Source organism: Myotis lucifugus, unplaced genomic scaffold, assembly GCF_000147115.1.
Source record: "Myotis lucifugus unplaced genomic scaffold, Myoluc2.0 scaffold_0, whole genome shotgun sequence".
Taxonomy (NCBI): Eukaryota; Metazoa; Chordata; class Mammalia; order Chiroptera; family Vespertilionidae; genus Myotis; species Myotis lucifugus.
The window spans coordinates 13363607-13390363 of record NW_005871048.1 but is presented as its reverse complement, the minus strand read 5'-3'; the positions used below and the strand labels follow the sequence as shown (position 1 = coordinate 13390363).

General features: G+C 42.1%; 3 protein-coding genes and 2 pseudogenes across 6 annotated transcripts in view; 1 reads left to right on the top strand and 4 right to left on the bottom strand.

Annotated features, from left to right (window-relative positions):
* Positions 1–3410, top strand: part of DCP2 (decapping mRNA 2) — a 74021-nt gene extending 70611 nt beyond the window's left edge. For all 4 annotated transcript variants that reach the window (XM_023748242.1, XM_023748208.1, XM_023748281.1 and 1 more), the window contains one exon: positions 143–3410. In XM_023748242.1, coding sequence (XP_023604010.1) covers positions 143–306 — 164 coding nt within the window. In that variant the 3' untranslated portion in view covers positions 307–3410. The remainder of the gene's footprint in view (positions 1–142) is intronic.
* Positions 3411–3922: 512 nt separating this feature from the next.
* Positions 3923–7549, bottom strand: LOC106698415 (annotated as a pseudogene).
* Positions 6868–6968, bottom strand: LOC111825670 (annotated as a pseudogene).
* A 2128-nt stretch (positions 7550–9677) lies between the features above and the next one.
* Positions 9678–10043, bottom strand: LOC102432571 (histone H2B type 2-E-like). Its single transcript, XM_023748486.1, has one exon. It carries the CDS (start codon positions 10041–10043, stop codon positions 9678–9680), a length of 366 nt encoding a protein of 121 aa, XP_023604254.1.
* A 6302-nt stretch (positions 10044–16345) lies between these two features.
* LOC102432247 (colorectal mutant cancer protein) overlaps positions 16346–26757 on the bottom strand; it is a 232446-nt gene continuing 222034 nt past the window's right edge. The window contains exons 16-17 of the mRNA XM_023756000.1: positions 19239–19361; positions 16346–17769 (exon numbers count right to left, since the gene is read on the bottom strand). Of these exons, the coding sequence (XP_023611768.1) occupies positions 17589–17769; positions 19239–19361 (304 nt within the window). The 3' untranslated portion in view covers positions 16346–17588. The remainder of the gene's footprint in view (positions 17770–19238; positions 19362–26757) is intronic.

Genomic DNA, 26757 nt, shown 5'->3' with positions numbered 1-26757 from the left:
AAATAAGCAATAACAGATAATATTCAGAGTGTGGGAGATATAAAGGAATTCATCATGTACAGTATGTTTTTAACAAAAGGTGAAGGGCAGTATTTTATTTTTTATTCATTACTGAGCTTATTTCTTTTGTATTTTAACACAGATGCTGCATATGACTTACCTTGCTCTGGTGAAGACCAGTTGTTAGAACATGCTGAGGGACAGACTGTGGCATGTAATGGACATTGCAAGTTTCCCTTTTCATCCAGAGCCTTTTTGAGTTTCAAGTTTGACCATAATGCTATAATGAAAATCTTGGACCTTTGATAGCAGCAGATGTGCTGTGGAAGTTCCAAGAGCCAGAGACCTGTTGCATTTGAGTGGGTGTCTCTCTGAGCCTTACCTTTCTCAGGTGTTTTAAAGAAATAAAGAAATGCAGGAAGGCAATGATGTTTCTGAGGAGATGGTTCTCCATGCAAGAAAGAGAAAAGAAAGCATGAATTTGGACTGTAAATGGCAGTTTTATAAACTTTTATACAGGTGTACCTTTTCAGTGTTTGGCTAATGAATTTAAGTTACTTTTTATGAGGGCATTTTTTTCTGTGATTGAGGGTTTTTTCATATTTTGATCAAGAAAATAGTGTTTGAGTTATCATTAAGTTAATGGAAATACTCTATCTACTCACTTTAGTTTCTTTATATTGAAATTTTAAAAGAAACAAGGTACATAATTTGTTAAACACAAGAGCTGAAATATGGAAGTCAAGATTGCAGTTCATCTTTGGATTCATTTTGTGAATTTCTTTACTTCTAACCACTTAGGTTCTTTAATCCTCTGCTTGAAGTTTAGTTGAAAGATTTTATTTAGAGCCAGCATCTCCTATAGAATATTCATGTTCAAAATGAACTTTCTTAGTTCTTCATTTAAGGACCCAGTTCTCAGCCTGGAGAGGGACTGGGTTGTTGGATGGGGAGTTGCTGCTTTAATTTTGCATTGTGCTGCATACAGTCAGTAAACTTGTGAGGCTGCTGGAGAGAGGGTAGCAGAGAGCATGGAGGCTGGGACACAGCAGCTGCCTTGGTTATGTCTTCATCCTGCCGCCAACTCTTTAGTGTTGTACAGTTATTTTGTTCTTGTGAAGATATATTTTATATAACGGTTGTGTAAATAAGTATGGAATACTGACATTATTAGGTTTTACATTGCATCTCAGTGTTGATCTCTGGAAACAGATGTTATATTTGGTTCCAATTTGCAGTAGTAAGAGACTGACTTGCTTTTATTAGCATGCTGAAGCCCCTGGGTGATGGAGTGAGAATGGAAGGGGTGTGCAGTGTACCCAAGTACAGATAAAGCCTCTCTCTGGGGGGAAGATCAGAACATGAAATTAACATACATAACTCACTCCTAGGAATGTATTTTGCTTCTTCAGGATTCTTACATCCAAATAAGGATGGCAGTGCCCATTTTAAGAATTTCAGCTATAATTAAGGACAATCACCAGGGCTTTAAGGGGGCTTTAGTGTTTGGGCTATTTCTGACCTCAATGAAGGTAATTCTTTGTGGGGGTGGAGGGGTGGGAGCATATGCGTGCATGTGCATCTGTCATGTGGGTTTTAAAAATCGATTTTACATGTGGTATCCACAAAATATATCTGCTTGTAAATTTTATTGTAGAAATCTTTATTCTGTATAGGTAGCCTATTTAGTAGGGGTTCATGTAACCAATGGGACTTTCAAAAGAAATGCTATTGTAAGGAATTTACTTGGCATTACTTTGCTTTAGCTGTTAAATGGCTTGATTTTAAAGGAGAAATTATATTTATTAATGAAAGTCACCCCCTTGGTGCTAAGCAGGAGAATTCACAATTGCAGCATTGTGTTTAACATAAGGTTATTTACAATCCTGCATCTTTTAATGTGACAAATTTGTGAATCCTTCTGTGACTTTTTAAAAAATGTTTTATGATTGTGTTTGGAAGTTCTTACTCTTCTTTCCAGAAATACAACTGCTTTGCTTGGGTCTCCTTGAGCCATATTTATAGTTGGTCCCAGCATTCCAGATTTCTGTTCAGTTGTTAATGGAGTGAAACTTAGTTTACCTGATAGTTAAATCATTTTCACTCATTTACTGTCATCTGGAAACCATTTAATTTTTAGTGTTTTTTATGTTTTTTCTTTTTGAGTACTATACCATGGTCAGTCTGGTGCCTAGATTTGGATTTTTCAGCTCTCAATACTAAAGCAAAAGAGATTAGATATAGTTATCAGAAGTGTGTCTAATAGTGTTGAGCCTTTCAAGAACCAACAAATTATCTCTTTTCAAGTGATGATGGTTTAACCATAACTCAATGTTACTGCTGCTGTGCTGCTTCACTCATGCACTGTGGAACAAAATAGGTAGTGTGGGGATGGTGTTTTGATAATTTGAGGCTTTTAGGTATCTTGAGTTTGAGATAAAAAAATGTTAAAAGATGTGAGTAAAGCTTATGTTTGTGATGTGACTAAACTATGCAGAAAACGTGTAAGTTGGGTGTATCTCTTCATGTACATCTGCTATACTTATTCTCTCGAACCTGTGTATTAGTTTCTCAGTGTTCAGGTTTCCTTGAGAAAGGCCATGGTTAGCACAGAACTGGGTTTCTCCTTTGATAAATGTTAGCATGGTCTAAAGAAATCAAGTTATAAAGAAGTGTGCTGAATATGCAATAACTTAACTTCTGTGTGCTGCATTTTAAGCTAGATGATAAGAGTGGTTTTCTTGGCTTCATATTATGTTTATGTCTTTGAATCCATTTTTTAAATGTTCTTATGTTCCAACCTTATATGTTCCAAGGTTCAGTGCACTGTGAATCTTTTATTTTTAAAATTTTGTAGGTGCTTTTATACATAACTGTAATGATTTGTAAGATGTTAAATGAATTGTTTTTGTACTTAACCATTGTAATCCAAAAGATAGGGGTATGGTTTACACGTTTTTATTAAGAAATAGCAAGTTAATGGTTTTATGATTTCAGATAGTGATGCTCTTCTGAGACATGAACATTTAAAGATGTCTGAGAACCTAGTAGAATTCTTTTATGAGTATGAGTGAAATTTGATTGAAGATGTTTGAGAATTAAGTTGGATTTTCATGCTAATATAGAAGGCAAGTCTTTGATGTCAAAGGAACTGTGTTCCCTGCTTGCTGCTTTGTGCTTTGGAGATCCTTATTTTTCTATGAAATGCCAGTTAGTACAGATAATGAAGATATGTAGCAAAATTGGTTTTATGCTATGCTATAAGATTAGGTTGGTAGTTATAGTAATTTGTTTAGTAGTCCTCATTTATCTGCGGCTTTGCTTTCTGTGGTTTTAGTTACCTACAAGCAACTGCGGTCTGAAAACTATAAGTGGAAAATTCCAGAAATAAACAATTCATAAGTTTTAAATTGTGTGTTGTTCTAGTTGTGTGATGAAATCTCATGCTGTCCTGCTCCCTCTAGCCAAGGACTTGCATCATCCCTTTGTTCAGGATCCACTGTGTATGTTCCTGCTGCCCATTAGTCACTTAGTAGCCACCACGGTCTTCAGGTTGACTGTCATGGTATCGCAGTGCTTGTGTTCAAGTGACCCTTATCCTATCTAATAAAAGCCTAATATGCTAAGTGGCCTGTCATCTGGTCGGCCGTTCAACCAATCAAAGCGTAATATGCTAATGATATGCCAAGGCCTCTCAACTGCTTGCTATGATGTGCACTGACCACTAGGGGGCAGACAGTTAACTGGTCGACCAGTTGCTATGACATGCACTGACCACCAGGGGCAGACACTCTGACCAGTAGGTTAGCTTGCTGCTGGGGTCCGGCCGATTGGGACTGAGATGGGTTGGACATGCCCTGGAGCCCTCCCGCGGTCCCTCCCCGGCCCCTGTCATGCATCAATGGGGGTCCCTCGGCCTGGCCTGCGCCTTCTCACAATCCGGGACCCCTTGGGGGGTGTTGGAGAGACGGTTCCTGCCCAATTCTGCAGGCCAGGTCGAGGGACCCCACTGGTGCACGAGTTTGTGCACCGGGCCTCTAGTTTTACTTGATAATGGCCCAAAGCACAGGAGTAGTGATGCTGGCAACTTGGATGTGCCAAAGAGAGTAAAGTGCTTCCTTTAAGTGAAAAGATATGTATGTATAGGAAACCACATAGTGTATTTAGGGTTTTGTACTATCCGTGGTTTCAGGCATCCTCTGGGGATTTTGGAATGCATCTCTGTGGGTAAGTGGGGACTACTGTAATATCACCTAAAAAGAACTCAAATCTAAGTGAATAGCATCCTTCCAAAGGGATTAAAATCTTCTATAAAACTTAACATATTGTGGTGGTCTTTAGAAATATTCAGGTCTGAGTGCATGTGTGCATTAAAAACATTTCATTACCTATTCTCTTTTTTTTTTGTCTCTAGTAGGTAATTAACTTGAATAGTAAGGAACAAAGTCAGTTATACAAGTTAGCCAAGTAATTTTTTCTTTTTTGAATTTTTTTTTTTCACTCTGAAACCATTTTACTTTTATTAAATTATGGAAACATTTAGATGTGCAAAGCAATGCAGATGCCAAAGTATACTTTTAAAATATATTTGGCTGAATCTATGTCTCTAAGATCTTCTGATCCTAACAGAAATAGTTATATAAAATTATTGTTAAAAAGCAATAAAATACATCTTAATCATTAACACATAGGCAAAATTACTTAGAAAAATAAAAAATTACTATAGTCTGATTCTGAGGCAAGGGCATTGAACTGAATGAAACACTGAGGTCTATTCCATGGCCAACTGATTTACATGATAGCAGTAAAAAATACATTAGTGAAAATCGGATAACAAACACATCTGGGCAGGGATTCAGCAATACATACATGTTAATGTCCGTCAGCAATGTATACATGTCGATATTAGTTAGCAATACATACATGTTGATGTTGGTCTAAGTACATTTTAAGAATACAGTATTTTTCTATTAAGTTGACAGGACATGAACATTTATTCACTTGATTGATAATCATTTGTTATAAAGATACTGTTATTAACTTCAAAATACATTTAAAAGTGATTAGGCCTATGTTTTCTATGTATAGCAGATAAAAGTTTATTAGACTGTAGAGTGCCACTTCATGGAAATTAAGATGAACATGTTTTAAACAAGATAATTTGCCATGAAGATATACAGAAAATATACAAATACGTCACATGCTACAGAGAAACAATATTCATGATCTTCACATCTATAGGAATTCATAAAATCTTCTCTGAAGAAAAGGTGTTACATTTCAAGGTCCTCTTTTTGAAAGGAATCCGCATCATTGAGATATCTATGAAGTAGATCACATTTCTTCTTAATCCAGCCATTTCCTTTTGACTGATTGAAAATTCTTTCCACTGTTTCTTTTTAATGTCTTCATCCTCAAGTTTTTCTGTATTTACTATGGAGCAACATTCTTGATACAGCTTGAATTTAAAATGTTTCACATTATGATAAATTCTGGTACGGTTAGCACAAATTCTGCCAATAAAAAATTCCTGCTTGTCCCATGGCATGAAATCATCAGTTTTCATAGTCTCGGGGTTGTACTGCTTCCCTGATAAGCTCACTAACTCTGCACAATGGCGATACAACCCGCAAGCCTGGCAGGTACAGTCTTTAGCTTTCTCCGGATAGATGCTCACCTCAGAATAACTTTCTAACGCTCCTTATACTTCTTTTTTCAACGACTACTAGAGAATAAGTTCTCCAGACAAGGCTGAACATAGCAGTTGTCCAAATCATCAAAAGCTTTCAGCATTTCTTGTGCATATGATTCCTGCCTGATGCCATCATATAATGTTCCCAGGAATGATTCATCTAAAGCATTGATCAGGAAAGCCTTCACAACTTCTAGTTCAAAGTAGAAGCAGAAGCTACTAAAAGAATAATTGAATTAGATTTCAGGTGTGATAAAGCTAACTGTTTTCCTCTCTGGCTTTCATTCTCTTCATCACTCTCCTCATCTGGTACTACAAAGTCATCAAAAATGTAATTGTCTCCATCTTCATCAGATTCATCATTCTCCTCCTCACCTTCATCATTTTCATCACTGATTGGGCAGGATTCCCTTTCAGAGTCCTCAAAATCTCAACTACTATTAGGTCTCTGATGAGATCTTTGTTTTGAGAGTTCTTTCAGCTTCTGGAGTATTTCTTGCTTTCTTGCAGTGGAAGTTTTCTCAGGTTGATTCTGCTTCATCTCCGCTGAAGAACATTCATCTTCAACTACTCTACGCGGACGTTTAAAACCTACTTTCCTCACTGGGACGTCACTGTCACCACTCTCATCACTGTCACTCATCACCGAGGTTCTTCTCTTCCCTCGCTTTACGTTTTCTTCTGAATCCTCTATTATTTGTTCAGTGTGCTTGCTGAGATCAGCATCCTCTGGACTTGAATGCTTTTCCTGGTCTGGTAAATCAATACTACTCTGCCTTTGTTATTTTCTCCTTCATTTGTTGAACTGTTGCCAGTGTCAATGAGATGCTCACAGTTGTTGCCTTCACTTTCAACTTTAACTAACTTAAGCTCACTTTCATCATCTGGCTTTTTATTACTTTCAAGCCCTTTGTTACTAGCAAGTTCTTCATCACTGTCAATACTTTCATCACTATCATGCTCTTCATCACTCTCAAGGTCTTCATCACTATCCAATAACTGTGAGATACCATTTCTTTTAGTCCGCTTCCAATCAATTGGAGATTTCTGCTCACGCTCTTGAATTTTAGAATTCCTCCTTGTTTCACGTACCATTTTCACTTAAGCTTCACTGCCCACAGTCATTCTTTTATCAGGAAGTGAAAAAGTGTTCCAGTTGCTCAGATAAAAACAAACAAAATATGGAACACTTCACGAATTTGCATGTCATCCTTGCGCAGGGGCCATGCTAATCTTCTCTGTATCGTTCCAATTTTAGTGCTGCCGAAGCGAGCACCTCTTGCCTTTTTATATTGTACAGTTGGACTTTCCTCTCCCTGCTCAGAGATTTTGTTTTGATTGACATCTATTGTGTCTCAATTACTCTTTGAGGCAGTATTTCCTTTTTAATGACTAGAGTCCCAGCACGTGAAATCACATGGCCCCGCCCACTGCCCCGCCTTGACACCCTAACCTCTACACCTAGAGCTCGAGCGTGCCTGGCCTTGCCCCTGACCCCTCCAGCCTTCTCTGGCTGCTTCAAGCCCTGCCCTCAGTCCTGTGAGTCGCCTTGGGCTGGTCCTGCCTTCTCCTGGCGCCTCGCTGCTTCTGCCCCATCATGGTGCTGGAGGAGAGCATGGAAGCCTCACGCCTGCTGCAGAGTTTTGAGCACTGCTTCCTGGCGGCATATGCACTGCGCTCCCTCCCCTGGCAGGTGGGCGGCGGGGCGCTCAGTGCGAGCGGTGGGTGGCGAAGGACTGGTGAGGGGGGTGCTATGGGCTCTTACCCCCACCCTCTCCGCCACGGGATGGTCCCGCTTCCTCCAGGCGCCTCCCCGCTTCCGCCCTGTCTCTGGAGCAATGTGGCGGCTCCGCCTCACCTCGCACACAGCCTCCTGCTGAATGGTCATTACAGTGTGAGGGTGTCACAACCATTAGCATATTAGCTCTTTATTATATAGGATAGTTATAAGGTCAGATTCATTAACATTTTTCTGGTTGGAGAAAAATAAATGTTTCCTAGTAATTTTGAGTTGGATTATCTTCTAGCCTAGAGAAAGGGGCTCATGTATTGCTGAAACTTTAATGATAAATAAGACAAACTCTTATTTTATCTGATGGTATCAGTATCCTTTACCTTTAAGTACTACCTGTCTCTAGGTAAACAGGTGTTAGTAGAACAAGTTTTGTTAAACTTTATTCCTGATAGCTTAGTAAAGCCTAACTGGAGCTCCTCATTTTGTATTCTGTCCTAAGACTTTAAAGTGCATTTGTATAGTTGCCAAACATTCTAAAAGTGAGATTATGATGGGCTTTCTCAGTCCTTTTTTTCCTGGAATTGAGTTACTCTTAAAGTCTGTACTCCTCTGTCATAAAGATGGCAGATTGCCAATGGCCAGGAAAGGGTCTGTCCATGCTTTCAAAGTAGAGTTCTGGATTGAAGTTTCAAAAAATATGACAGGTTATTATTTTAGAATCAAAGTGCCCTAAAGGAATAAGTTTAGTTGCTGGGCAGAAAGAAGTGTAAGGAAAAAATTAGAGGAGATAAATCAGTTCTTGAGTGCTTTATGATGTACTATGATAGAACTGTGAGCACTGCTTACCCCAAGCAGAGTCTTAATATTACATGGCCATTACCAGGTGTTTTCTAGCTCTGGATAGTTAATTTTTCTTATGTATAGTTGCCAAGCAATCCAGGAAATCTAAAGTAAATTTTCTTTCTTTAAAGATCAGTGTTTGGGAGTCTGGTCCTTCCAGTGCTGACACTTTGCAATTCCAGCCATACTGAAGTGCCCTGCTTTCTCACAAGTGTAACCCAGAGCACACACAGCCGTAGTCAGACGTGTCATAGTCTCTTCGTGCGGAAGGTATACATTTGTCCTGTATGGTGATCCATTCCTTTCCATCTAGTTGCCTTGTGACTAACAGCATTTGCCATTGAAATAGTAGTCTGTATATAGTTAGGGAAAACAGTAAAGCTACCTCTCGCGCATGGGAGTAGACTTGAAGGGCAGGTTTCCATGAGCTTAGTGGCTCAGAGTTTAACATAAAGTACAAAGAAGTATGAATAAAAAAACTATAATAAAGAGTGGAAGTCTTATATCTTGAGAAATGTTCATAATCAAATCTTTGATCTGGATCCCCATATTAATGAAATTGCCAGTTAAAAGAGATTCCATTTGTCTTTGGTCTTCTGTGGTTAGCAGAGAAGTTGGTCTCGCTGTGGTAGCAGCTTGAAAGAAAAATCTAAAGGGCACTAACCTTGACAAGGTGCTTGTATTGACTGTGTAGTGCTGGTCAGGGGTGCTCTGGGGAAAGGGATTCAATAGAGAAACCAATTGCCCTTGTTTATAATTTTGTTCCACATTGACCCTCCTCTTAGTAGACTAGTCTTTCAGTCCAGTGGGGGAAGAATAAGGCCCTGAGCATAGATGTGCTGCTTTTTTGGTGGGAGAATTCTTGCAGGTGTTTGGGTGTTTTAGTTACTGGCTCCTATCTGTTGTACCACTTTAAGACCTGTTTTTTAATCCTTTTTCTTGGTGTGACTAGCCAGGAATAGGCCATAGAATCCCTCTCCCTACTCCCCCCACTCTTCTTATATTGTAGAAGAATTTTTTCTTTTTATTTGTACTGCATACCTATGGTGAATCTGCACTGTGGGCATTTGTAAAGCAGCGATAATGTCTTGCTTTTGAGAGTTGATCTCACTATGGCCCTTGGGCAGTAAGCACATTGGAGGGCTGTAGACACCAGTGCTGTTTTAAGTCTCTATGTATGTGGCTGTCAAATTGGGTTGGGAATAAAGAAAACATCTATGCGTTTCTAGGGTGAAATGAGCTGTTTTCTGCTGGTCCTCAGTCTTTGAGAGGTCTTAGTTAATATTCCTAGGGTGTGGACTTTTTAAGGTAGAATTTAACAATTTGATCTGTTTTTTTTTTTAAATTTTTTTCTTTTTTTCTTTTTGTGGCTCTGAAAAGAGCCTTTGGGTGTGACAGGGGCTGAGCGCCTCACTGGAAGTTGTCGTACTTGGTGACGGCCTCCATGCCCTCTTGCAAGGCCTTCTCGGCCAGCTTTTGTGGCAGGACCAGGCGCACGGCCGACTGGATATCATGGATCGTGATGGTCAAGCGCCTGTGCTGACGCCCCAGGCGCGATGCCTCGCCTGCGATGCGCTGAAACATGTCTTTGAGGAAGGGGTTCATGAAGCCCATGGCCTTGGACGAGATGCCGGTGTTGGGGTGCCTCCCCTTGAGCACCTTATACACGTACACCGAGTAGTTCTCCTGGCAGCTGTGCTTGCGCTTCTTGCTGTCCTTCTTCTGTGCACTGGAGCCCTTCTTCGTGCCGGGAGCGGACTTGGCAGCCTTGTCCATGTCGGAGCTCAGCGGACTGGTTCACCTGGAGAAGGGAATCTCATCTGTTTTTAATTAATTGAACCCAAGGTCCTAAAGCAGTCTTAAAGCTACAAAGCATGGAGTGAAACATTTGTGGCACAAATCTACATTTAGTCATTTCTCAAGCTTTAAGTAGTTAGCTAGTTCTTTGTAAAATGATATCTTTGCTTATGCTTTTGTGATATTTAGGAATAGACTTTGGATGGCAGCAAATGAAAGCAAAGGTTTGCAATGGTGAATGAAATTGAGAGAGGCAATAACTCTTCCTCAGCAGTTTGGTTGGCTAGATGTGCTGATATAGTGAGTAGCTGTGGACTCATACTCTTTGTGTACTTTACCTAGGATATGTACGGATGGAAAAGCACAGAGCACATCTTTCCACTGTCCTAGGGCACCATGATCTTTATGTTCATTTTGGGTTTGTGTTTGCATCTTGCACAAGTATCTTTTAGTTTCAAATGCAAGTGTCCAAAGAACTGTGTCTTTAATGTTACTTTTTGCGTATATTTCTCTTCAGAGTTAGGACAGGAGGCAGCTAACCTGACTTCTATTTGATAAATATTACAAACTCTTCAGTAACAGGGAAGGAAAATAAAATCATGAACTATTTTACATACATATATTTGTGTATATACACATACATATATATTTCCTTATAATGTTTTTAAAGTTTGCTTATTGGCTTAATACCTTATAAAATTGTCTTTGGTAGGTACTGACTCATACAATTCAGGTTGCTGATTTTACTTGTTGGCTTTAAAATTTCAAACAATCTTATTTCAGAATAAAATGATTAATCAAATGGAATTATAATTCATGTAGTAGCTAATTTAAGTGAAATCTATCTTTCATCTAAGCAGAATAAGGGCACACTCTTTAGTTTGGATGGGAAAGGGAGTTAAGAATTCACTTCTTTTTGTACCCTGCCTATTTCCAAAACAAGATATGAACAAGTGTTTTTTATGCTATGAGGACTAGGTAATGTTCATGGAAATATGTAGTCCTAAAATAATTTTCTTGGGAATAGTTTTAGTCTGAAAAAGGTGAAAACATTTATGTTGAGCCATGTTAAACAAATTATTTTATTTGGAACTTAAAAAGCTGGCAAAAAAATTGATGAAATGGTCTCACTAAGTATATGATATTCAATTGAGAAAACTGTACTTTAGAATAAATGTGATAACTAAATAGATTTGTAAACTTTATTCAATAATCACTTTGGTTTTAAGTGAAATTTAACATTTAATTTTTGCCTTAATAGTAGCATTTCATTACTTTACCTTAGGACATTTTAATGTTTGCAGAAAGACTATGTAAGTAAACTTTACATTAGAGTGATTCTGTCTGTGGTAGTAATGAAATTCTTGGTGTTTGTTTTGGTTGTCAAACATTCAGGGAGAGCAGAAAAGGAACCCCCAAATACCTGTTGGGTTCACCATGTAGTTATATCAGAATGGATTTATTATTACATCTTGGTTGAACAATAGCTTTGTCTTTTTCCTTTGGTGTTAATGACTGATTTTCATTTATATTGGGTGTAACTATCATAAATAAAGGAAGACTCAAGTTTATGAATTGGGAGTTTAAATGTTTGCAGGATTACTGCACTTCCAAAGTTGACTAAAAATGCCAACTGTACTCTCCACTGAGAGAATGAACAAATTCCTATGTGTTAACAGTTATGATGTTCTTTTTGAAAGTGTTTTGATGTAACATCAATTTAGAAATTACAAAATACAATTTGAATAATGGAAGGTTTTCTTTGTATTTTAAAACTTTTTTTTTCAGTTGATTGTTCAAATACTGGCTTTCTGTAAAAACATCGTGTTAAATTTTGACTAGTGCAATACTAATAAATTTGCTGCTTGGGCAGTTTTACTTACTACCTTTTAATTTGTTTTCTGATATTACTTGTTATAGGTTCCATGTTGCTCATATTATGGTTGCATCTCTTTGGACCAATAAGAAATAAGTATAAGATAAAGGTATGTTTATCTGATAGGAAGAAATATTAAACTGTAGAGTGTCTCTGCAATGAAAATAACTGGTATGTATTTTCTGTCTCAAAACAATTACAGTTTGGTTGAGAATGAGTTAAGATACATAAAATCTAGCAATTCTTGAATTGTTCTAGAATCAAGTTTTTAATACTTGACAGTCCTTGGATCTCAGGGTAGAAAGAAATATATTCTTCTCTTCTAGAGATCTCAATAATATTTTTATTTTATTTAAAATATTGAGAGTGACCAAGGTATTACACTCTTGTCGAGGTACTTTGCTTTGAGATAGTGAGAACGGACATATTGCAAAGCTGGTTGCCATCCTTTCTTGTAGTCATGTATGATTTACTTGTATTTCCACTTCTTGATTATATTCCCCGTTTCAGTGATGTTTTAAAAGGAAAAGAAAATCCGTTAATAACTTCCCATTCATATTAAACTTGAAAAGGCTGCCAAATAGAAATTTGGTGATAAATGAGATTTCTTCGGCTGTTTTAACCTAACTATAGTATGTCTTTTAGCCCCGCTTTGACTAGGGCTGTGATTTAGTGTGAACCCCCACAGGTCTGATATTTACATGTTAGACCAGCCGTGGGCAAACTACGGCCCGTGGGCCGGATCCGGCCCATTTGAAATGAATAAAACTAAAAAAAAAAGACCATACCCTTTTATGTAATGATGTTTACTTTGAATTTATATTAGTTCACACAAACACTCCATCCATGCTTTTGTTCCGGCCCTCTGGTCCAGTTTAAGAACCCATTGTGGCCCTCGAGTCAAAAAGTTTGCCCACCATTGTGTTAGACAAACAGTATTATGGAAGGACAGCCTTTCCCTTTAACGAACACAGTTCCAGTACATCATGGAATTAGAAATATTTATTCAGAATATAAGAATGTTTGTAAAATATTATAAATGTCTCTGTATAAATAAATGGAGATTTTAAAAAACAATTATATATCAAAGAACACAAAGTAGCTATTTTACAGCCGCTAATACAATGAAAGGCATCTAGAAACATTTAAAGCATACAAATGAATAAATCTAAAAAATTACAAGGTATAGTACAGGGCTAAGTAGCAACTGTCCAATGAGACTTTTAGTACAAACAGTAGAACAATACTGACAAACTTAGTCACATGTGCTTTAATAACTGATAGTACATTCAAGCAGGTTTTTCTAATAGTTCAAGTGGTTTAAAAGTAGCACATTTTCAAATAGGAAACAAATCTCATGCAAAGTAAGTCTTGACAATGTCTAAGAACTTATCAGAAATAGTAAAGAAAGGAACATGTTTCATTATCAAAGCAGATTATTAGGGTCCCTTTTTTCACTGGGCAGTCCTAACGTGAACACTATAAGTGAGTACCAGGAGTTCTACAAACAGAACATTTTCCACATGGATTTAATTTGCAGGAAGTGCAAAAGTGAATGTAGACCAGGAACAACTATGCTTGTCATCAGTATGAATATGGGGGAATTTTGTATATAGCTTGTTCTATTCTGCTGAGCTGATATTTCAGAAGATTAGTGGATCAGTGATTTTGTATCCACCTCGACTATGGAAAAATCAAGTACTGTTGGTCAAGGATAGGGTTATCCAATAGTATTTGTTGTTACTGGAACAGAATGATTTCTTGTCAAGGTCACATGCAAAATCTTAACTAAAATGTAATTGTGTATACGTGAAACTAGCTTTCTTTACACAGAATTTAGCAAAACAGCTGCTATTCAAACTTGTACCCTTTTCCACTTGTTTATATTTTAACAGCCACTTAGTGATAATTCTAATTCCAGTTATATGCTTTAGGCTAACTTTTTATATCTGTTAGTAACTACAAATGTAGTCAGGCAGAAAGTAACTTTAAGTGTGTGAAGCAGGAGGAACTGCAGAAGGTCGCAGGTTCAGGGCTAACTTCAACTTGGCCTGTAGACACACGAAGTTTAAATGATCTAGAATAGGATTTGGATAAACTTTAGTGAGAACTGGGAGTGCAGCAAAGGCATAATTTTTGTTTTGTAACAAGTTTTGTCTCTTGCAAAATATTGCCCAGCTTCTGAGCACTAGTAAGTTTGGAAGCCTCAGTGAAAGGTGGAGATTGTATTATTTCTTGACAAATAAGAAATAAGACATTCTGTGGATAAATAGAAAAATAATTACATGATTTTTTAGTGTCACCTACTATAGAAAAAACAATTTTATGTCCGTACCACCCCAAATAAAAACTTGCCAATACAATGATTATCCCCTAATTAAATTCAATGCAAAACTTAACCATCAGAGACCTTGCTCCCCTTTTGGCCTCTAGAAACTAACTATAGCTCTGTTTGCTGCATTGAGAAATAGATGCAGCTATAAAGTTAGTGAACATGATGAAATTTTCACTTTAAATAGTTTCATGGATGAGCCATACTCCTAGTTATGCATTTTGCATGTGACTCTGAGGCTCCTGCAAAGTACTGCTCAGAGGAAAGCTCAGAAGGGCATGCACCTCAAAGGAGAATTAAGCAATTATGTTTAACTGGTACTTAATTTTTTATTGACATAATATTTCCAGTTTCAAGCACTGGATATTAACTTCAGAAACCTGACATGCCAGCAGATGAGAGTGAGTATGAAACAGTTAATTACCTGCATTGGCAATGCTGAGACACCTCGTAATACCTCTGGGGCTCTAGGGCATGATGAGTGCCAGCTGTCTGATGACATAGATATTTAATCATGAATAATTTTTGGTGAAAGTCTCAAAGAGGAATCTTACCACTTACAGGTGTGTGGCATGGCAGTTTTGGTAGCTGGAGCACTTGGGGCTTGGCAGACATCAGATATAGTTGGTAGGCCCACATAGACGTTGATGGGTACTACAGATGGAATTCTCTTAGCTGATTTTTGCTTCCATTCAGCAGTGGGTGGGAACTATACTCCAAGAAAACTATGAAATGGGTCTTTTCTTCCCATACCCATTGCTCTAAGGGACAAAGACTGAACTCTGAACAGAGAAGGTAACTGCCTAAAAGGGTAAGAAACCACTGAGAGAAAACAGTTTAGATAAAAAATACGAAGATCTAGTTTTTTAAAAAAATCTCATACAAGTTAGAATTAAGAACATTGTTTTACTCCTGATGGAGATGTTAATATAAACCAGCTTCTATTTAGGAAGAATAATTCAGGTTATAAAAAAAGGAAAATTACCCAGGCACCTGCAATCATTTAATGATCAATTCAGTTTTAGTAGGCCCCACAATTAGCATAACCAAGTGCCTGTTGGTTCACCTTCAAAAAGGAGTATTTGAAAAAATACAAGGAAAGGAAATCAACTGTTTAATGATAGCTTTTTTATTCTACACATTTATAAAAGTAAGTTTTACTGGGGAATAGTTTCACCTACTCAGCACATATTTTAAAAGTATTATATTGAAGTATAAACTCAGAATGAGGCCAGGTAGTTTCAGTAATACAGGGGCTCTTAATGGAAGAGCTGAGACCTGGTCTGGAGGGGTTACATGACCTAACACTAAAAGGGTGGGTTCTCTGCTTTAACTTGGAGTGAGAATGGTAGATGGGCCAGCAGACAGGACTTGATTCCTGTGTCAGAAAGCCATGAATGCATGCCCAGTTTGCTTAGAGGAGGACATTCCCCTAGGCAAGCTGGAAAAATGGAGAAAACGGATTTTTGGACATACTTTTCAGCCAAAACATTTTCCTTGTGACAACATGAAATTTTACCCAGAGTAAAAATTGATTTTTAAAAATCACAAGAACCAGCAGGCACTTTCTTAGTGACCTAAACACCCACAAGCTGGTTCTTCCAGACTGATACCAGTTGACTTTTTTTCAAGATTGGGCAGTCTCACTGCTTACCTGAGAAAGTTGGTTGCTTTTGGGATAAAACTCTGCCCTCCAAGGTTGGGGCTAGTGTCCTTGTCCATTGTGCAGAAGGCTGAGGACCTTGATTCATGCTCTCTGAAAACAGACATTGAGCTTGGGGATGCAAAGCAAAACTGTGGCATTGGGGTGGGCCTTAGGTACTACAGAAAGAAAGTGAAAGGGTGAAGGTTACAGTAGGAAAGGAATGATGAATTTAAGATGGAAGCCCTTCCTGAAAGAATTCAGGTACTTTGGTCCTGCCCTGTCACCATTTTGCTTGAGATTTAACCTGTTTAAGAACCATATGCTAACTATCACCAAGTCTCGGGGGAAGAAAAGGAGGCCTCAAGGACCATTTCCTCACCCCTGCCCTTCATAGCCACGGGAGCGGAGTCGAACTGGCAGGTCAGTAGCAATCTCTAAAATGGGTGGGATCAGCCTGCGAAACTTACCTGCTCAGGATCCTGGCTCATTCCTTTACAGCAGCGGTTCTCAACCTGTGGGTCGCGACCCCTTTGGGGGTCGAACGACCCTTTCACAGGGGTCGCCTAAGACCATCAGAAAACACATATAATTACATATTGTTTTTGTGATTAATCACTATGCTTTAATTATGTTCAATTTGTAACAATGAAATTGGGGGTTACCACAACATGAGGAACTGTATTAAAGGGTCGCGGCATTAGGAAGGTTGAGAACCACTGCTTTACAGAAATTAGAGGCAGGTCCAGAGCTACATATAATTTGTGGATAAGCTTTGATTCATGCAAATAGCAATTATGTAGTGCCCTGGGGTGGGTGGAAAGTACTAAAAATGCTCCTCTGCTGTGAAAAAAATTAGGTAAAATTTTAGTTCCAATACACGTGTCAACAGGATTCTGTCAGCACTAAGCCTTGGCTATTAATAAGGCTCCACTTGGTAGGGGCAATGCCAAAGTCAGAAGAGAGCTCCCTACCTCCACGATGAGCGCTGAAGGCGATTTCAATCTTCCGTACAGAATTGTTCAGGCACAGGCCTGCGCCTGCTCTACCTATAACTTCTTATCTGGGACTGGAACACCTATCTGCCATTTTCCTGTAATCTGCCTCCCAGAGCATCTCTGAGTGATAGCCTGTATCTTAGAGTTGACACGTGGGACTTGAAAATCAAAGCCTTCTTGCAGTAAGCAAATCTTCTAGATATGTAGACCCTTCCCACTCCCCTGTGTGTGTCAGTTTTTCCCTGGAGAATGAAAGAGGAGAAATTGGGGGATGCCAGAGGTAGGGTCACTGTCTGCCAAACAGAAGGAAAGAGTGGAAAATCCAATAAGACAAATATCTGGGACACCACTGATGCAGGAAAGGTGGGAGCATGACAAAGCCAGTGCTGGAGGCAGCAGCAAGGCCTGCTGAGCATGGCACACAGAGCGGGTATTTACATGCGGTCCATGGGCCGGTAGTGGAGGAGCAGGATCCTCGGGATGCTGTCTGTACAGTGTCACGAGGGATGCTCACCTCCAGGGCTGAGTTCACGGCACTCCATTGTCCAAGTGCTGACCTACCTGCCAACTGTCCTTAATTTTCCCAACAGGTACTCTGTCACCTGGAGCCCTTCTCTCTCCGGTGACCTGCTATAGTTTAGCTTCCACCGGTAGGACTTTGGTGCCCGAGTGCCAATTAAAGTGAAGTTTCATTGGTGTGTGGCCTGGAGTTTTCCTCCTCCAGCAGAGCTATTCTTTGCTTGAGCATCCTTACTTGGGTCTCATGTCTCTCCACCATGGCCATCATCTGAGACTCCAGCTTCTTGAGTTTGTTTTGATGCTTCTTCTTTGCTTTCTCATAGGCAGCCACCAGGTTGCTATGTGGGAACAGAAGGGAATGAGATTGAAGACTCACCTGAGATAGCACTGAGACACACACACACTATCCTGTCCCCTGGGTAGCCGGGTCCAGTCAGCACTGCTCCGAAGAGAAGGTCACTCAGCCTCTCAGTAAGAATCTGAAGTCAAGTGGTTAGTATTTCAACACTCACGGCCATCATCTCTTGGCTTAATCATGACTCATTCAGCTCGACTGCTAGAGGCTTGTCAGTAACAAATTAGCAGAGATTTAAACAATCCAAACTAGCCACATCCAAAGTAAGCAGAAAGGGAGCTTGAAGTCCAGAAGTCATTTAAATACAAATACTTTGTCTGTTGTTCATGGCTGCCTGCAACAGACGGTCAAGTGTACGCTACAGGAAAGAGTGCCTCACGTACTGTAGACCAAGAACCTCACCTGGGATGAGGGCAGAGTGGCTAGACAACTTCCTGTTATTCTGTGGACTGGTGGGATTCAGAGCACTCAGGCCAGAAGCTAATGACAGCCAGGCAGAGTAATACAGGCCTCTGGTCCTCCCTGGGAGCCCATGAAGAGAGGGCTAGGTTGAGCCCAGGGCTAGGTAAGTCCTGGTGCCCTCTGTCCAAAGCAGCACCCCATGTGCATTCAGATTCTTTATGTGTGGCCTGAAGACTGATCCCCCAAATTTCCTGAGAGCCTTTTTTGGGAGGGGGGCGGGGGGGAGAAAGGGGGTTTGTGAGGTCCTATAGTTTCTACCTACATTCTGTGAAGCTGATTTTCTTGATCTATTTCAAAACAATATGTTGCCAAGAGAAGCAGTTGTGAGGTTCTAGCTGTCTTACATTAAACCAGATACTAGTGATTTGCAAAATTGTAAAAACAGTACCACTCTATTTTTTGTAAAATAAGTTATTTTTTAAATAAAGGCCATGTGTGTTACAGGTAAATAATGTATTTTTTTAAGTAAATGAATTAATAAAAACTTAAAAAATTTTGTGTTTTAGTTTCTAAAATGAGAAATGTCATTAGATAAATAATTATAAGGACAAAGCTCTTTGAAGTCCTCAGTTTTTTATGAGTATAAAGGGGTCCTGAGCCCAAAAAGTTCGAGACTGCTGTCTCAGAGCAACGCTTCCTAAAGTGTTCCCACTGGGTAGTAAATAAAAGGTCTGGCGCCAATTTTGTTTGGAAAACATTGGCATAAACACAAATAGGTTTTTAAAAAATTGCATGCCTTCTCAGAACTTTCCTGTCTGGAGTAAGAGGGGACAGACCACACACTTTCTGTGCTGCATTTCCCAAACACTCTTGGCTTAAGGCCTTGACTTTACCCAGCATTTCTCAGGTTTCTGTGGGCAGTGGTACACTGTGCCGTAGGGAAGACCAGGCTCTAAGAAGGGCAGGCAAGGACTTGCCATTCTCAAGTGTGGCTCCCAGTAATTACGGGAACATTCTCCCTGGTGTGAGTTCACAAGCAAGGGGGTTTACCTGTTGGCTCTCTTCAGGTCATTCACGAACTCCGCTGATTGCTGGTGGCGGATTTCACTGCTCTTGGTGAGTCTTTCCAAGGCACTCACCAACTCTTGAACTCTGGACTTTAATTTCTTTTCTCTGTCAAGGAGAGAGCATGCCAAGAGTAACTTGAGATGATGATGGAGGTGGCTACTACCCTGGAAGTGTTTACCCTGCCAAGTCAAGAGGTGGTACGAAAAGGAAGATAGTACTAGAGGGTGGAAGAGTTCCCTTTCCCCTCAGTGCAGCCAGAACACCTCACTGTACTCCTGAAGGCCGGTTTGAGCCTGCTTCCTTTAACGATAAGGCCCTTCCAGGTGGAGAAACTGAGCTAATCTAGAAGTTCCCTGTCTCAGTCTCCACACCCTTCTTTCCCAAGTGTCCTAAGCGTATCCTGAACCTTTCAGATTCAAGAACAGAAACCTCTGCTCTGGGCAGCCTGCCATGGACAAATCCCGACTCATTGAAATCAACATGATCCTACCTTGCAAAACAAAAAGGTGGAGAATTAATATTACTCTCATTTCAAAGGTCCTTGTTTCCCTTGAAAGTATTTAGATTATATTTGCACTTTCATTTGACTCCCCCGTCTCCTAAGTTAACTGACTTAACCTAAGTTAACTGCCTCTATCACTCAGTGTCATTGCATGGTGTCACGCGTCACACCATACCATGACTTGGTTTATGTATTTGAGCTCCACAGGCTCCCCACTGGGATGCAGGCTCTGGGGTTGCAAGGATCTTACTTGTTTTGGTTCCCCATGTGTCCCCAGTGGTGAGCACCATGGGGGTGGAGGGGGGGGAGGGATAGGGGGAGGTGGGCAGCTTCTCAGTGACAATGGTTAAAACCTCTTCAGAACAACTCACTGAAGGTATTGGTTCCCTGGAGCAAACTAAGAAACCAGAATTTATGGAAGAAAGTCCTAGAAAGATCACTGTGAGTGTGAGGAACGTGAATTAGCATGATTATTTTGGAAGGCAACTTGGCAGTATCTAACAATGAAAAATGAACACATCCCTTGGCTAAGCAACTTGATTTCTAGGAATTTTTCTTAACAGAGGTAATATAGGTGCTGAAAGACACGAGATCATAGTTGCATTCACTTAAGCATCCTATATAATAAAAGCCTAATATGCTAAGTGTCTGGTCAGCCATTCAACCAATCAAAGCATGATATGCTAAGGCTGTTCAACCGCTCACTATGACGTGCACTGACCAGGGGGCAGATGCTCCAACTGGTAGGTGAGCTTGCTACTGGGGTCCTGCTGATTGGGACTGAGCCCTCCCACAGTCCCTCCCTGGCTGGCCAACCTCCCCCGTCTCTCCCTGGCCCTGATCGTGCACTGGTGGGGTCCCTCGGCCTGGCCTGTGCCCTTTCGCAATCTGGGACCCCTCAAGGGATGTTGGTGAGCCGATTTCGGCCCCATCCCGCAGGCCAGGCCAAGGGACCCCACTGGTGCACGAATTCATGCACCGGGCCTCTAGTTGGCTATAATAGCTTTTGGGGGGAGGGGGGACAGGCAGCCAGGTTAGGGTATGTCTGTACCACTCTGCAACCTAAAAAAGTGCAGATTGAAACGCATTAGCATGGTGTCTGATAAATTGTCAAGTAAAAAGGAAGAGTTCTATTGGATGCCATTTTTGCAAAAACACTAAAAATCTGATGTACTAATAATAGATCAGAAGGCTAGACAACACTCAGCAAAGGTTAATGCACAGAAGAGGGATGACAGAAAGCTTTCATTGTCCACTCACTTTTGCATTGCTTGACATTTTTATAAGTCAGGCTTTTGTCAAGTATGTGAGCTCTATGCTTCCTGTAGGAGGGGCAGGGAGGTGACCTGGGCAGGAGGACCCAGGAGATGGTTCAGTGGTGCTCTAATCTTATGTTTCTGCCTCCAGCTACTATCAGTGCCAGTCAAGCTTCCCAAACATTTAATAGAGGAATTGCAACACAAAACCCCTGGCCTGCTTTGTGAGTGAGGTTGAAGGGGAAAGATCTTTCAAAGTGAAGCCAGGCCACCGGCCCCTCATCATTCTCCAGGGAGGCAGCAAAGTGGGTCCCACCTGCTGGGGAAGGCAGGTTTCTCGGGCCCTGGCAGCTACCAGGAAATTGGGTTGCAATTCCTACAGGAATCTGAGAGTGGCACTGTTTCCTACCAGAAGGGTGACAGGTGTCTAGGGAGGATGTCTCCCTCCCTCCTTCCTTCCCTAACCATTCTCCTTAGCCTTCCCGCAGGGCTGAGGAAGGTTAGAAGAACATGAAAGATTTCCCCCCTTCCCTCTGGCTAAAGTAATTAAAATAATTTAAAAAAACAGGGAAGGGTTATTTCTCCTGCATTTTGTTACTGTTTTGATTCCTTTTCATTCTAAAGTTGATTAATAGTGCAAATGGAACAAAATTATGACAAGAATTAAAAATGTCCCCATGAACTCAATAAATTCACAAGAAAATCTGCTCAGAGCAATACCATTATTCTCTACCCCCCCTCCCTCACCCTCCCTTTCTTGGTGACATCCATATCCCTGCCCTACCCTGCATACCCAGCTCCCCAACAAAACAGGGCTTCCTTCCCTAGTACCCAGGCCGCTGAAACCCCAGAACTTAGGGAGGCCCAGAACTCAGGGAGGCCCAAGAGGCCCTCACAGATGCTGCCCAACCCCAGGTAGGGTGGCGGAGGGGAGCCATTGCCGGGAGCTGAGAACTGCCTCTATAAGAACTCCCTAGGCCTCAGGGATGGGAGGGAACTGCTCCTATGAACTATGGGACAGAATTAGGATGCCAGTCAGCTATAATAAAGCGTAATATGCAAATTACCGAACGACCGAACAGCAGAAGGATGGTCCGGACGACCTTCCAGACAACCACGCTATGACATGCACTGGCACCAGGCCAGCCAAGGCGGGTGTGATGCGATTGGTCGGGGGCCCTGCCATCGCCCCACGATTGCCCTGCAGAGGGAGGCCCAGGCTAGCCAAATGATCGCACCCCATGCCTGTCGCTCACAGAGGGAGGCGACTGGTGACGGGGAGGGAGGGGGGGAGCACCGCACAGATGGCAAGCAGTCGCAGTGTCGGGGGCGGGGCCAGCTGCAGGGTGTGTGTGTGTGTGAAGGAAAGCCCCGATAGGCCCTGATCACCAGCTAGGCCTAGGGACCCTATCAGAGGGGTCCCAGATTGTGCGAGGGGCACAGGCCAGGCTGAGGGCCGCCCCTCCCCGCCCCCTCCGCCATGCATGAATTTTGTGCACGGGGCCTCTAAAGATACAAAGGCAGGCTGACCCTCACATTTAAACCTCAAATGCGGGCTACTTTATCTGTTTTCCTTTGAGTGAGGCAGGAGCCTGCAGTCAAAGTCCTGTCCCCATTGTTGCTCATTTGGACTGAAACAAACACTAAACTACTGAGACAGAACAGCTCTAGACCCACAGTACGGGTGGGCATTTGAGCACTAGAAATGTGGTGGGTCCAAAATGGATGTGCTGAAAGTACAAAATCCACACCGGGATTTGAAGATTTAATACAGGAAAAAAAAAAAAGACTAAAATATTGCAATAATTTAAAAAATACTGATTACATGTTGAAATGGTAATATTTTGGATATATTGGGCTAACTGTTATTAAAGTTAACGTCACCATTTTCTTGCAGTTCTAAGTGTGGCCATTGGAAAACTTACAATGACACATGTGGCTTGGAGTGATTTACTAGCTCCAGAGCACTGTTTACAGTCACAGTACTGGGCGCGTCCCTGGATTCCGATGCAGTAGGTTTGGGCTGAGGTCTAGGAATTGCAGTTTAAGAAGTGCCCTTGATGATTCTTATTATCAGGCAAGTTTGGGAAACTGGATGGGTCTGTGGATGAGCTGCATGTGGTCTTGGAACTCGGTCTATGGGCATGATTACGCGCACGGGCACACTTTCTACAGTATGAAGTACAGCCTTCCTCGGATTCTCAAAGGACAACCCGGGTAGGAGCCAGAAGCCTGCTAGTCCTACGTCGCTTTGGAACCTCAACCATTCATGTCCAGTTCTGTCCGGTTTCTAGTTCAAATCTGCTTGGCCTTCAGCTAAGGAAGAATCTGTTGAGTTTGTCCAATAAGGTAAGAAGCCCCCAAAGAGCACTTCCGCAGACTCCACAAAGATGAGAAAGTAAAAATTAAACACACATGCTCCATCTGCTCCCTCGATAGTAACACATTCATAAACCGTTTTCTCGAATGCCCAGAACTGTGTGATCCCATCCTCACCTCCCTGCTTCTTTACTCCCAGTAGTGCAGGCACGCAAGATACACGCCTGTATCACCAAGTACAAAGACAGTCCCGGACCCCACTATGACCAGGCACACCCACATCACCAGCACGCACATGGATTTCAGGTACAGGTGATCCCGCTCCACCAAAAATGAAGGTTATTTCTGGTCACAAAAGGTCCTATGAATTTTACTCTAACCACACAGACAGGGAGGTGCTTTTCTTTCTTTTTAAGTGAAACACGATTTTAGGCAGTGGCATATACACAGGGGATGTGAGGCAGACTCCTGGTGGTAGCCTGCACGTGATGAGAAAAACCAGGTGACTTGCCAGTAAAGTGAGCTGGGCAGGACACCGGGCCACACAGACCTCTGCGGCCGGCCATGCTGGTCATTGTGCCTGGGGAGCCTGGAGCGGAGCTCTCCGAGCAATCAGGGAGGAGGCGGCACTCTCCCTGAAATAAAAGGCCAGCTGCACTCCTTTAATCACAAAGTCCAAATGAGCAGCTGGGGGAGTCACCAGGGCCAGAGCCCGGGCTTGATGAGGTAGTGAGTGGCTCTGCAGCCACCAGGAACCTCTCAGAGTTGCTGTAATCAGACCAGACCGCAGGGAGTCACCGCCATGCAGCCACAGGCCTGGAAACTTCTTAGCAATTGCTCATTACATGGAATTAGTCACTGAGAGGATTGTCTGCATGTGCAGTTCCTCTTCCTCACTTCCTTGTACCTGTTAACCCTGCCTGGCTCTGTCTCCACTGAAACTGCTCATGAGGTGACCAACGATCTCGGCGCTGCCACATCCAAAGTTTCCACTGTCCTGAACTCCCCGTCGGGCCGTCTCCTCTCCCCGAGCATGGCTTTCCTCTGGAGTGCCTGGGTTTCCTGTGTCACTGCTGTTCCCCAGGCTCCTGCACTGACTCCTCGCTCTCTGCTCCAACCCTAAATACTCAGCGTATGGAAGACCTGGGCTTGGACCATATTTTGTAGCTTACTGTTTCTTCTCCCCATTCCCACTTATTTTTCTAAAAACTCCTAAATCTTTATCTCTGGCCTCTCCTTGGGCCTCTGGACTTGTCTATTTGACATCTCTGCTTCACAGGCATCTTCAATTTAACACGTCTAAGGTGGGATTCTGAGATGTTCTCCCAAATCACTCTTCCTCCCTTGTTAGCAAATGGCAACACCATTCGCCCACTTGCTACACCTGTTGAGTCAGCCGTTGCTCCTCCCTTGCCCTGGACCTCCTCATCCATTCAATAGCAAACCCCACTTACCAAAACTCCACTTACGCCACAGCCACCCAGGCGCCATCATTTCTCCCCTGAGTGACCACAGAGCCTCCTAATAGTTTCTCGTTGCCTCTTTGCACGCTAGTCTGGTTTTCACTGAGCACCCAGAAGAACTTTTTAATATGACAACTGCCCTTCAGTGCCTTCTGCCTGCAGCTGGAATGAAGTCTGTGGTCTTACTTTCACCTATAAGGTCCTACATGACCTGCCTCCTGCCTACCCAGGTTTTGGCACCCTCTCGCCCTTGCATGCCGGAATGCCATCAATTCTTAACACACTGAGCTCTTTCCCTCTGCGTGGAATGTGTTTCCTCCATTCAGCTACGTTTCTTCCTCATCTCAGCTTAAAGGTCATCTCCGAGAGGCCCACCCACCTAAGCAAATGTCTCAGAGTTGTAACATCATAGCACCTTGTCATTTCCTCCAAATTATCCATTGTAATCTATTATTTAATATTTTGGAAAAAATGTCAAGAGGAAGATACAAATAAGTGGAATCATATAACATGCTCAAACACGGCATGATATGTCTTGAATCTGGATGCCTGGGCCCACAGATTCCTTTTTTAAGCGAGAAATGTTTCTGAAAATGCTGGGAAGTTTCCCTCAACTGACTTCAACCACTAGCTCAGTGGTTTAATTCCTTCAAAGAAGGTGTTAGTTTCCACTTGATTTTTAACAATAAAAACATCCCCAAGCCTTAGCCCTCAGGTGTCTGCGTTATATAAACTCATGAAATGATTATTCCCGTTTTTGAGCTCTATTTACCATATAATCACATGACCTCTTTTTCCTGTGGCCCTGTGGGTTCTGTCCTGGCTCCATCTATCTGGGTCTGATGAGAAGAAGTCCATGCTAACCAACTTAAGACTGGTTATTGGAAACCCATTGTGCCGACTGAGTACATGGGATCTCTGTATGGAGTCAGCAGAACCTGCATCCTCCTGTGCCTACAAATGCCTCTGAGGTTTGGGAAATTTAAAAAAATGAAGGGGCTTAGCGGACGGACACCATACGCACAGGCCCCCAGTGGGAAGAGGCAGTGGGTCTGCCCCCATGCTGCTGGCACAGGAAGCTGTCGAATCGCCGAGAGTTCTCCCAGGAAGCTTCTCTCCCCACCTCAACCCAAGCAGTTAAAATCGAACCACATGGCCAGAGGCACTGGCAGTGTAAAACCAGGGCGAGTGCAAGTTGGAAGGAAAGATGAGTCGGGGGTAATGAAGTTCCCACGAGGCAGCCTTCCTGCCGCCCACTGTCGGCCTGGAGGCCATGCTGTAAACTAAACTGCCCGGCTGGGTCAGGACAGCAGGCTGTGCCCTGTAGCCTTCCTTCCCTCTCATCCCAAACCCCAGAAAGGATGGGAAATGTGTTTTTAAAAAGTCCCTGAACATGTCAGAAAGGAGTGTTCTTTCTATACCAGAGATGACGAGCAATCATAGAAAAGGCAAGGAAGACGTTCATTCTTCTCGAAAAAGGAAACCACAGCACAGACTGCAAGGGAAGGCGGGCCGCGCGGGCTGTAGCCTCGGGTGCTGGCAGCGGGACGGGAGGGGCCAGGGTCAGAGATGCCGCCTAAGGAGCTGCTAGGGGCCCCGAGAACGTGAGCTTGTGAACCAACCCCAAGAGAGAGTCATCAAACTCAACTCTAAGGAGAATGTGATGTGAGGAAACTGTCAATACAGCAGGCAAAGTAGCCTTTTAGAATCTGCATAATAACTCTCCTCAGGAGGACAGCACAGCACTAGAGAGATGACAGAGATCATCCCCAAAATGCCCAGAGCTGAACTAACGGGGCCTCTGGCGGGAAGGAGCGGCGATGCGGAGGCAGTATTCCCACCGAAGCTGCAAACAGGGCCAAGATGCCCGTTTCCATCGTCACCACTGAACACCGTCAGGAAGGTTCCAGCCAAGGCAACAACACAACAAAGAAGCAGTGAAAGGGACATTCTCCATTTGC

What these genes read in the sequence shown, in the direction of transcription:
- LOC102432571 (XM_023748486.1), bottom strand. Translation starts at nt 10,043, where the DNA reads ATGGACAAGGCTGCCAAGTCCGCTCCCGGCACGAAGAAGGGCTCCAGT.